This window comes from Zonotrichia albicollis, chromosome 1 (genome assembly GCF_047830755.1).
Source record: "Zonotrichia albicollis isolate bZonAlb1 chromosome 1, bZonAlb1.hap1, whole genome shotgun sequence".
NCBI classification, from domain to species: Eukaryota; Metazoa; Chordata; class Aves; order Passeriformes; family Passerellidae; genus Zonotrichia; species Zonotrichia albicollis.
In genome coordinates, this window is record NC_133819.1 from 72,561,300 (window position 1) to 72,574,343 (window position 13,044).

The 13,044-nt window shown below is 41.0% G+C and overlaps 1 protein-coding gene across 3 annotated transcripts in view; it reads right to left on the bottom strand.

The window, feature by feature from the left end:
* RELCH (RAB11 binding and LisH domain, coiled-coil and HEAT repeat containing) overlaps positions 1–13,019 on the bottom strand; it is a 76,932-nt gene extending 63,913 nt beyond the window's left edge. For 2 of the 3 annotated variants that reach the window (XM_074544997.1, XM_074544991.1), the window contains exon 1: positions 12,286–13,018. In XM_074544997.1, coding sequence (XP_074401098.1) covers positions 12,286–12,766 — 481 coding nt within the window. In that variant the 5' untranslated portion in view covers positions 12,767–13,018. Of the gene's footprint in view, positions 1–12,285 lie in introns of all 3 variants that reach the window. The other variant, XM_074545000.1, reaches the window with a different exon arrangement.
* Between the last annotated feature and the right edge of the window lie 25 nt (positions 13,020–13,044).

The following is a 13,044-nucleotide window of genomic DNA, read 5'->3' on the forward strand; positions in this document are numbered from 1 at the left end:
GAAAGAAACCCAATCTGCCACAGCAGCGGGAACCCATTTTGTCTTGGTATGTTCATTCTTATCAAGTCTCCTGTGCATGGATTTTAGCTTCTTTCTCTGAATTAAAACACTTTACAATCAGCAATTCTCTTTTGCTAAAAGCTTTCCCAGTGAATACTGGCAAAATAATTGCTGTCAGCTTCATGTTCAGAAATGGTAAAAGCCAAGTAACAAGAACAATTTTGACAAGCAGGTATAAACAACTGCAGAACATGGATCACCTCAATATGGAACAAGAAAGTGCACAGAGCAGCAGTGAAATAGGCTTAGGGTTTTCATAATTCATACCAGAGAAATGCCAGGAGACATATCAGGATAATAAAGGAGAGGCTGTGCACAGCTCTTGTCTCTTACCTTTACCACTGGAAAAGGATGAGCAAAATCAGAATGCCAACATTCATATACTCAACGATTTTTAATCCCTTAAAAAATGCAATGAATTTAATTTCATTTGTGAAGTGAAAAGTTGGGTTCAACATCACATTTTGCTTATTAACTTATACACACTTTTAAAATATTGCTTCATTCCAGAGGAAAGGATTTTAATTCTTTTCTTATTCCCAGAACTGGCACCAAATGACATGCAGACTTCTGCTGACAGCTTCTGTTCCCATGGCATATATTCAGCTCTCCCTGAACGCTGAGCATTACTACCAAAGTAGGAAAATGTAAGGAAATCTCCAAGTGATACATCCCCCTCCACTGACATACATAATATGAAAAAGGTTATGTTTCATTCACTCTGATGATAAAAGGAGATTATTTTTACCAGTTTACCTAAAGGGCACCAAGAATGACCATATTAGCCATATTTTCATGTTAGCCATATTGTCACAGTACATGCATTAAGTAAAAATAAGTTGCAGTCTTCTACAAAATCTCATTAAATAATCTTTACATGTTCATGATACTGTAAATCAGCTAAAAGCATAGACAAATTAAGTGGCATTACTTATTGATAGGAGGCACAAGAAAAATATTTTAAAAATTAATATTTTAGAAGCTATTTGAATTTACTTTGCAAACATCCAAATTGATTTCAAAAATTACTAGCTGATAAAGCAGCCCAGTTGTCACATTTCCTCTAAGATCATGGGAAATCATATCATCATTTACTAACAATTAATCAACTGGAACATATGAAGACCCAGAAAGCCACAATTTTTCCTTGCAATGCAAAGAGAGGAAGCGATACTATGTTTGTACATGACAGATTCCCTTAGCTAACTTAGTGTTCACTTGTACTGAAAAATATCAGTAATCCTGAAACCAGACTATTGCCATATTTTGAACTGCTGAGTGAAACAGCTGGCTAACCACATTTTACAGTGACTGGAGAAATAACTGGCTACTGGAAATAGGATTTTGGTAAGCATACAAGTGGAACTAAAAGTGAATCCTTCCCAGGCAAGATCAGAGTAGCTTTCCACTGGATATTGCACATACTAGGACAACACATTTCCCAGTTTAAGCCAGTTTTATATGAATTGTAGGGGTCTGTGGAGGATGAAACTGCAGTAGGCAGATAGCTCACATATTTCACAGAGAGATAGAACCTTTTCAAGTCTTTTTGAGCTATTAAAGGTCTGGATAGTAACTTATACCTATAATGCTATCAGGGCCATCAGGTGACTCCAACCTCCACACTCACACATCACTATTTGGAGAAGCAAAACCAAAAATTACTTTGCATTGATAAAAACCCCAAAACCAAGCAAAAGAACACTTTGAATACGTTCTATCCAATTGGTTAATACAATTGTATTTGTCATTTACGGCAGCATTATCAAACAGGAACATACCAAAGGCTTGGGAAAACTGTTAAGACATTGTTCATGCTATTGGATACTATGAAGATTTATATCACTAACTCTGACTAATCATCCAAGCACAGCTCTGCTCCAGAAGCACAGAATTTTTATTGCATGTAGTCGTCTTCTTTTTTTCTTTTACTTTATCTAAAGTGTTCTAATATTAGTGTTTGAATTATTGTACAAGCAACTTAATCCACCAGTAGTAATTTTATTTAATAATAATGCACTCTCTTCACAAATTAAATTTTCACTACATTGGATTTCACTAGGGACAAACATTAAACAAGGTCTGCCAGTTCAGTGTCAGGTACAACCTTACTTAGAAGCCATCTCAGGTTAATGCCTTCTAGCTTATCCTGAATAAAACCAGACGTTGAAAGTTACATAAGTGAATGACTGAGGCCATCAAAAATCATTCCTTAGCATCACCATCCTGACAGCTACTTCTAGGCAAGAAAAAACCCTATACAACTCCAGAATACAACTCTCTGCAACAACAGAAATAAGCTGCATTTCATTCTTGAACTGGGCACTGAAAATCTGTTTTGCAGAACAAAATTATTAAAATAGAGAATTGCTAAGGTTTGATTTTTACTATGAATTAAAACCCAAAACAAAACAGGATAATTCAACCAACAAATGCTACACTTAACACACAGCAGTAAATTAGATTCCAAAAATTATGAACTATCATACAAAGAAAGTTGTTAGGGATTATAAATGTCAGAAAAGCAATTACAGCTGCATGTGGGGAAAAAACCCAAGTTACTCCGAGATACTCTTTCAGATCTCCGAAAAGTGAGAAGCTATAAAAGCCCCTACTGCAATGTTTTTCAACCAACAAGCCATGGATTGTTACTGAGACAAGCTTTGAAATAACCATATAGTTCCATGTAACTTTAGAAAGCACACAAGTTTCTCCTGATGAGCTGTGCTATTCCTACGAGTTAAGCTGCCTCTCCTCCCAATATACACATAAACCCCTCTCCATCTAAAAGCAAACTATGTCATGAAGAGATCAAAGCCAAAACTTGAAGGTGTCTTCAAATCAAAGGTCAGAAAAAAATTTCATAGACATTGGCAAAGGACAACAGTACTCATGTTTTATAGGGTATAGCTTATCTTTACTTTCAGGGCACCCAGCCTAATTTTTAAATGCAAAGATACAGGCAAACTAGCAAGTATTCTGATAACAGATCCCAACTGAGAAGCTTCCATGAAAATTAATCAGGTCTGACACTTTTTCCCTTTCTTCTGTGCTATAGATACAATAAAAGAACTATTGAAATTGAGACCTAAGGGAATGCAGATGTATAAATACACATTTTAGGTCTATTTCTGCTGGCAGTAAAGAAGTCTGCAAGTGAGGTATTTTATCTACCTTAAACATTCCAGACCTAGAGTAAACTAGCCAGTAGGGTCATGCTGCAGATGGCCTGCTCTTTTCTAGAGCTACTGGTCTGAAAAAGTATGTCCTTGAATAACTTGTATTTTCAGCTACTCTGCACAATATCACAGGCACAAAATAGCAGAAGCCAAAGAAACATGGAATGGAGGCTAATTGGGAAAAATAAATTACTTCTTGTACTTCTTTGTAAATGCTTAAGCCCCATACTAGTACTGAACCACACACATGTGTATGTGAATAAATCAAATTGTGAGAGAGAGTGAGCACGTGCGATAGAAGATGGGATAATGTGAAAACCCCAAGAGTTTTAACCAAGTCCTTTCTACATTAAATCAAACAATCAGGCATCACAAATTCTTTAATAAGAGATCATCAATTTACAGTTTGTATTTGTGACTACCTTATATAGCAACTGAAATAGCTACGTTGTGCAATACATATGAATAGATTAATGAAACTATTTAATTCCCCATAAATAAAACTGCAAATTTATTTTAACCATAACACATTTCATAAGACATCTCTGGAGCAGTATGACTTTGAAAAGTTTTAAAACTTCCTGCTGCATTTAAAATTTCTGTTATGTTTCAACTTGTTTCAAGCTTACTGATGCTGGATCTTTCAGCAAAGCAAACCTGATCCATTGCAGCAGACATGTGATCTAGCATACAACCTTTACAGTAGAAACAGACTTACACAACGATTTTTTAAACCAACTTGAACTTGTAGAGTAAATTTTACCAGATCAACACATTCCACATTGCTATGGTAACTTGGGGATGGAACAAAAAGCCTTAAATTAATTCATTGCATCAGGCACTAAACCGTAAGCACCTGACCTACCAACCTTGCTTTGCAACTCAAGTGCCTCTTTTGCTCTCTCCCAGATGTTCTTAATCAATCAGACCTGCAGAATTTTTCAAATCCGTATGTGCTGAAGACTTTAGACCCTCATCAAATGAAAACTTAGTTAATTAAAGCTACTAGAATAAAATGAACTTCCAAGCTGTCAGAACAATCTACTTCTCAATTATCAAGAACAGACATTCAATACTAGTCCATGACGGGCAATCCAAACCAGATTGAAAACAGATGATTAATACACTTTCCTACTTCATACTTACAGTAAGTTATAAAAATTCATAGGAAGCATATGAGGGTAAGCCCCTAAAGCTGGTTAGAGAAAACTAACCTACACTTGCTAGCCAAGAAAAGAAAAAAACCCCAAACAAACCAACAAAATCCCACCAACCAACCACAACAAAAAACCCAACCACCAGATATGTAAAACAAGTATTTTGCAGACACATTGCAATAGAAAAGCATCACTCTCACTCCCATGACAGGCACACTGCAGAAGCTCATCAGAAAAATGAAATTACAAGTAGAAAATAGGTAAGATTGTGCACCCTAGCACAGAAACAACACGCCCACAGAACTGGGTTATGATACAGATGCACCTGGGCTGATCTCCTGGAGAGTCATACCAAAACCAGGCTGCTTTTGGAGAGAGACTTATTGCATAGATGTTCTCAGGCAGCATCCAAATTAGTTGAGTCTGAAAGAATTAAGCCAGTCCTGCACAAAGCATTTGGATGCTGCAGCAGTGAACACTGAGGTCCAGAGGGGTGTTCCCTTAGGAAAAGCATCAAACCCAGCCTGACCCCCTACACGTGGGTAAGGAGTAGCTCAAGCTGCAGCGCTCTTGAGCAAGCAGACCTTCCCAAAACAGAACAGCCAAGGGCCAGGCATAGCATGGAGATACTCCTTCCAGCCCATGACCCCAGCTGGCTTTTGCAGAAATCACAAAGCTTCACCAGCATCACATTAACTCCATATGCTTGATGCTGCAGGACTGCATTGTCCAAAATGCATCCATTAACTTGCACCACAAGGAGTTTTCCATTTGCCGCAGTAACCCAGCTTTCTGTTAAACACTCACATCAGGCAAAATTGTCTCAATTGAGTCCTTAAATGGTTGCCCTTGCTGAAGGACTACTTAAAGTGTATGGATAATATCTATCTTTATTCTCAAGCACTGTATTGCCTCAGTTTTTTTCATATTTAAATTTCAGTAAGTTCTCATTTGCCCACTTTCTACATTTATCTAAGGACAGTCGTAAATTTTCCAGTTAAAACTTAATTTGTGTCCATATGGTTCCTAGAAAATTTAAAAAAACAAAAACAAACCCAAAACTTGCAACTGGAGACCAAAGCATTTCTTCTATAAGAAAAGGCTGAGAGAGATGAAGCTGCTCAGCATGGAGAGAAGGCTCAGGAGGAGTCTGATGATGTGTATAAATAATTGAAGGGAGGGCACAAAGAGAACAGAGCCAGGCTCTTCTCAGTGGTGACCTGTGACAGACCACAGCGGGCACAAACAAACAAGGAGGTTCCTTTGGAGCATCAGGAAACACTTCTACTGTAAGGGTGACCAAGCACTGGCACACATTACCCCGAGGGGTGAGGGAGTCTCTGTCCCTGGAAACACTTAAAAGGCCATCTGGTCACATCCTGGGAAAGCAGCTGTAGGGCACAGTAGTTCTGTTTGAGCAGGAGGTTGGACCAGATGATCACCAGAGGTCCCTTCCCACCTCAGCCATGCTGTGATTCTGAGATTATTCTTGCCATGGTTTCTCTTATTCCAAAAGTTTTTTTCAAATGACAAAACAGCTCATAGCTTTCTTTCTCCTCTAACATCAAACAAGACAAAAATGTACTTGTTATATAAATACAAAATTCTTGTTCTGTGACTTTTTACGTAACAGTATTTCCTTCAATTCAACAACAAAGTAATCAGCTGCATCACTATCATGCAAAGTTATATTGCAGGAAGGGAGGAAGAAAATTGCCTCTATCCTACAGCACACTGGAAGAAAAGGTTCACTATTTCTTAAAAGCTTTCTCAACTTGGTCTGTCTTAAAAAAAAATTAATTAGTTTTTTTAAACTATTTGTCCAACACACTCAGTATACTTAGTAGCATGTCTCAGGCATTCACATCATAAATAAATACATAAGGCCTACAAACTTCATTGAATTACTCAATGTTTTAGCCTGTGCTAGAGGAGATGTCAGCTCAGTTTCTCAAAACTTTACAATACGCTAGAAATCCAAATACAAGTAACGCCTTGAAGACAAGGAGTTGTCAGATAGAACCCAGCATCTAAAGGAACAGCAGTATAAGGTTTCAGGACTTCTCATTAAAAAAAAAAATAAGATTCCTCATGCTATATTTTAAAGAGATCCACAGATACAAGTTACCTAACTCAGATGTTGTAAAAAAATCTTAATTTAGTTGGCAAGTGTAAGACCGTCCTGGAAAAGATGTTTTCCCATATTTTCATTAATTCTGTGTTACAGAACACAGAAGTCCAGTATGTATAAATTTTCAATTAACAGAGATAGACTGCACACAGATCAGCTTCCAACATAGCTGATTTCAATATCTACTTGATAATAACTTGCTTTCAAATACTAGACAAACTTTTTTATCAGAAATTAAGCTCATGTAAAATTTTCAGCAAGCTTTCTCTCAGCTGGACAGAGTTTATGAGTCACATCTTCAGTTTAGAAAAAGGCAATTCTCAGAGGGAAAAAAAGCTACAGGAAATCTGGTATAACTTACACAGAATTGAAATTACATATGGGAGAACTCAGAAAAGTTGCCAGTGGTTGGTTCTGAAATGCAAAGCTCTAGCTCAACATTCTAATTTCCTTTTTTCCACCTACCAAAAGCCAATCTCTTCTTTCCCTAACAGCAAAACCATCAGAAGGATGGTGTGCTGCTTCAGCACAAATCCAGCTTGTTTTGCTGAAGCTTTCAGCCACAGGATGGTTAAACACACACATAACTGAACTAGCTACAGTGCATATATAGAGAGGTTTACTTCTGCTTTCCCCAGCATCAAAAAGTAACAGGAACTCTAGCACAGGAACAGAACAGAAGCCAGGACAAAAGTAATTAAATTCCCCATGTCATAGCTCTGAGGATCCTAAAAGAACCACAACATGCACTAAGTTAGGATATGGGAAAATACAACATGGTCATCACAATCACTTGCTACTCAGTGGATTACTTGATTTGACCTGCCTAGTAAGAGAGGCTTCTACTCTCTCCTCCTCTGTCCATAACTGTCACGCTTATCAGGCTACCTTATCTTGTTACTTCTTTGTGTAGTTCCATACTTATGGGGACTAACCTGTCTCCTGAACAATCTACCATTACATCACCCAAAGCTTAGACTCATCCATCAGGGACAGCTTCCAGCACACCCAGTTTTAGTCATTTGACACTTCCAATAGTTGCAAAAGCCTTAACATAAGCAGCTTGTAAGTGCATGTTACTGAAAACCTGTCAGAAACACCAGTGTCAGTAAAATGGAGTGGGTTTAAAGAAGTCACAACAGGAAAAGTTCACCTGGCTTCTCTACTGGTAAAGCCAGCATCAGAGCACTATCCAACCTCTCAGGTTTCCACCAGGCATTGCTCTTTTCTGCCAGGTTTCAAGTGAACTCTGCTTCCTTTTCTTTCAGCATTACATACAAGCCTCAACTCTTTCAAATGTTTTCTGCTCTTCATTAAAAGTGACAGCAATCAGCCTTTCCCCTCTGTTGATGAGCAGCAGCTTTGATTGCCTATTTATCTGCACCTTTCCATTCCATCCTTTCTCAAGGGAGCATGTATTCCAAATCAGGCAGTAAAACCACTCTTACTCACAAGTTGCCAGTCTACTTCCCATTATCTGCAGATCCTGCCAACAGGACTAGGTATTTTTGCTTCCTTTCACATATTAACAAGCCAAAGACTTCAGCTGACAACACCAAAACACCTAAGAAGTAGTCATTAGAACAAAAATTATTGCCATCTTCTCAATTTCCTGTTTTATTTAGACTGCTATTTAAACTGAGGTATAATGAACTGTTTGGAAGTAGCCCTGCTCTCCTATATTTTCACTCAGAACAAAACTCAGTTGAAACACCGGTGGGTCATGGCAATGCTCCACACAAAATTACAACGTTTGTGATTCAGGACTGAGAAGAGCTGTTACCAAGACACCCCCTCTCACAAAGGATACTCTTCCCACTTGGCTTTTTTCAGTAGGATCCATCTGAATTTCAGAGGCTACAAGCAAAAGGAGCAATGAATTACAATATTCCATACCACCCCCAAAAAAAGCTCCCAAAGAAAAATCAAACACCCCAAATCATAAACAAATCCTTGAGCTTACTATGAAGAAGCAGCAGCAATACTTTATATCTTTGTACTCATGGATTAGTTTCATGTAACTGGAATCAAAACCCCAGAAAGCTATCAAAAATTTTATTATGGCAATAACTAGAAAAAAATTATCTCCTGAAAATCACAACTGCAATGTAAGTGCTCAAACCCCTTATGATTTTCATTAAAGCTATTTCAAATTTTGGGAATGTTGCACTTGCGTAGCAATAAAGAAAAAAATAAATAGCGAATTTTAAGACTAACATTAGTCCTACCAATGTAAGCTGCATTCCTTCAGGAAAGGGCATTAATCAAACATAGCAACCAAAGGGCATCATATCAATCCCATTAAAAAGAAGTTTTCTTCACCCACTATGCACAAGCTTGAATTACAGTCATGGGTATAATAAACACATTTGTGGTCCAGGAACACAGATGAGACATTTGAGCCACAGTTTTATTTCTAAATTTCGAGACACTCAGTTTCTAAATTGAGTTTCTCAATTGGTACTATATCTTCTTATGCAAAAATGATAGGGATAAAATTAATAATTAATGTATAGGTGCTGACTAAAGCCTTGCAAAAGATCAGGAATACCGTAAGAAGGGATTACCAAACCATACTGCCCACATGAGTAGCATTAGAAAAGCAGTACCCAGTGCTCTAGCAGATATTAAACTACTGCTATTGAAACCAGTGGAAGAAGCTCTCAGAAGTTTGGAAACATCTGGCTGAGATAACAGGACATGAGGGATGACTGTACATAGTCCTGGGCATCTAAAGGAACAGTGTCATCTCCTTCACGTGCTTCAAACTAGAAAAGCAAAGTTGCTAGACACATGAAACATTTCCACATTTTTCATTACAATATATCTTAAACTCAGTTTGTAGATGTGATGTTGCTGCTGCTGGAAAAAGGAAGGGTGTTTTTGCAAAGAACTAAGAAATCCCAGTCATCTGACTGTCATTTGCTGTTGCAACCAAGAGCTCTGAAGCATGGTTCAAAGACAAAACAGCTTCTAAGTCACTCGCTGACCACATGATGCTGCTTGTTTAAATCCAATGACATTTGAGCAAAATCTTTTTGTAACAATCTTTCAAGATGAAGAAATAAAACCACACCAAAATAAATGGCAGCACGCACTCAGAGTTTAGACTGGCACTTCTCAGAGTCCTTTTAGGCAATGAACACTTGTACTGAAATTCTCCCATTCTGTACAGCACGTAAAGTACGAAAGCTTCCTATTGCTCAGTGGAAATCCTCAGGCAGCATTCCAAACATACTTCACATTCAATAAGAATTGCCAGTCATACTCTTTCTGCATCCACTCCAATTATGAAAAATGTCAGAATAAAGCCAGAGAAATTAATCTAACTTGGGGGCTGGGAGGAGCAGCTACAAAGCACTGAGAACAAATTCTGACTTCAGAAATAAACAGAAATAATTTTTTTAATGATGTTATGAATTTTTTTCACTGAAGCATAAAATTCACATGACCTTGAAATGGCAATCATGCCAACCTGCACTACTTTCTACATCCATCGTCTCTATTAAGAAAACTAGTAGTTCATTCTCAAATACCTTTGGGCATGTTAAAGCAAGAGAAGGTACATACACAACTCTCTTATAAAGACAGGTACAAGAGACTGGATCTCTCAACAAAACTGGACATTTTGACTAACTTAGGAAACTGTTCAGACTTATTCTTGGATCTGAACTACAGCTCAGCCACCTACCTAAATGAAGTAATACCAGATGCTCAGGAAAAAAGTGAGGGAACTCTTCCAAAGACCATGATTTTCAGCCCATCAGAGTCTTCTGCAATCTACATTATAGCACTTGGAAAATGACATAACTACAGAGGCACAAGACTATCAGCTCTTGTTCAGTCAGATTCAGTCTGAACAGCACTGTCACAATTGCCAGCTCAATGCCAGACTTCAGACTGCAAGCAAATCTGATGGCACTAAGTTAAAAAAGCTACTTGAGCTATATAAAAATATTTTTTCATTGTCCTGCATCTGTCACCTTTCAATGTCACTTAATGTGAAGTGCCTTTTGAATCACAGTTGAGACAAAAAAATTCCTTTGAAATGCACTCTAACTTATTGCAGATATCAGACTTCAAGAAACACCTTTAGCATAAGGTCTAGCATGATATTTAATTTCAGCACTTCAGTATTATTAAACTTGTCCAAATTAAGTGTTAGTCCCCCCCCTTCTCTCTCTCCCCACTGCTACAGCCTCCTCCCTCCTTTTTTTAATAGGGACATCCCACAGGCACCTATCAATTAGCAAGTCAGCAAAATAATAATGAAGATGTTCTTACATAAGTGCACATTGCTCTAAGACTGCAAGAGGTCTTAGGTCTTTTTTTTTCCATGCATAACAACACAGCTACACAGGCCGCTGCTTTTCTAATTCTGGAGTATGTGCAGTGTCAATAACTGGAAACAATGTACTATGTTAACAAAGAAAAGAGAATATTTAATCAATCAGATTAATTGACTGGAATCCCCAAGGAAGCAGCTTGGGGATGAAACAGAAATTTTTATCAGTTCAAAGCCCTGAAGCACAAGGTTTTCCAATGTTCACTAATCATATCACGAAGAAGACCATACTGAAGCTCTCAACTGGACAAAGAGAAGAATGAAATTCTAATAATTCACAAACAAGACAAACAGAACATAAACAACACAGCAGGAATTTTAAAAGAAGCCATACATTTTTTAAAAGACCTTCAAATGCACTAACAAGTTGAAGTTCAGATGTCTACTATCCCAGCCATGCAGATGCTATTAGTTATTTCCAAATTTAAAGTGTAACTTTGTGTCTTTCCAGCATCAGAAACTCTTAAAAGAAACGAAAATATAGAACTATTCACAAAATGCCTTTAGGTATCTTGGTAAACACATAATTATGTCTTTCACCTGTCTGCTACCCACAATTCCTTTCAATGCCTTCCCACGAGTTCATTAAGTCCTCAAACTCAGGTGGCTGGTCAGCTCCTCTTTCCCAAAGCCACCTCCACAGGCTATCTATCTCCTTTTAGAACTCGGTGTGTCCGGACAGCAACACTGACAAGACACTGAGGTGATTTCATCCTAAGCCATGCGTGCTACTTTTAAAACACAAAAGCTGTTAAGGCCAGCTGTGTGACAACTGTCCAAACACCTGCACTCCTTTTGGTCTCTAAACTTTTACCAACTAAGTATATTTACTGAGTTCCCCATCTCCTTGGCTAGCCAAAGACTGCAGACACTTGGTAAACATGGAAGTGTTAATTATAGGAAGCATTATACTAGTTGCGCAAGAGCTGCGAAACTCAGACCTGTCTTTAGTTGCAGCACCAGAAGTAACACCCTGGCTCCTTATACCCCAATTCTGACAGGTTTTAGACTTGACATGTGGCACTCACGGCTTAACACCCCATTCTTTCTCCCAGCACCGTACGACTTATCTCTTGGCAGTGAGCACTAAAGACGCTGCTGGAAATCATTTCTCCCACATTTGGCAAATACCCGTGACGCTCACAGGGACACCGAAGCTCGATGAAACTACGCCTGTGGCACCAGGGTAACACCGGATCTGGCAGCGCACCTCCTCAGCCCCTCTGCACCGCTCCTACAGCCTCCGCCAGTCCCGCACAGGTTGCGGAGAACAAGGAACGACTGGAGGAGCGATGCCAAGCGCTTTTCCCGGCCGCCCAGCGACACCGAGAGCCAACCCCGCCCAGCCCCGTGCACCCACCGGCGGCTGTCCCCGCCTCCCGGAGCCCCCGGCCCCGAGCCAGGGTCACTTACTGAGCTGCCCGGCCCCGGGCTCCCTGCCGCCGGCTCCCCCGAGCCCGCTGCTGCCGCCCAGGCTGCCCAGGGCCCCGCCGGCGGGCGGCGTGCCGCTCTGCCGCTCGAAGTTGCCCGGGTTGGAGAAGAAATCGCGGAGCCGGGGAAGCTCCCGGCCGCTCTCCAGCAGCTCCGTGTGCAGCTCCAGCGCCGTCAGCAGGAACTGGTCCCGCAGCAGCTGCGCCGCTATCGCGTCCATCGGCACCCGCGGCAGCTCCCCGGCCCCCGCGGCAGCATCGCCCGGCGCCGCCGCTCGCAGACCCGGCAGCTCCTCGGGGCTCCCCGCCGCCGGCTCCGGCTGCTGCTGCGGGTACGCCGGCCCGCCCGGCTCGGTGCTGCTGCTGCTGCCGCCGCCGGGCCGGGGCTCCTCGGGCTCGTCCTCCTCCGAGTCGCTGAGGAAGGGGTTCACACTGCCGCCCCCGCCGGCCGCCGCCGCCGCCATCTTACAGCCCGCCGCGGCGCGACCGCTACCGGGGCGCTACCGCGGCAAAGCCTGAGCGGAGACGCCGCCGCAGAACCCCCCTCCTGGCGGGGCCGGGGCCCGAGCCGCTGCCAGGCCCTTGTCGATGGTGCCGATGATGTTGACGACGCCGCTGCTACCGCGGGCGCTGCCGCCACCTGCGGCCACAGCGACTCCCCGCCGCCGCCTCCTCGGCGGCCTCCCACCCGCCCTGCTGCCGCTTCCGGATCCCCGCTCGCGCGAGACTTCCCGCGGCCAAC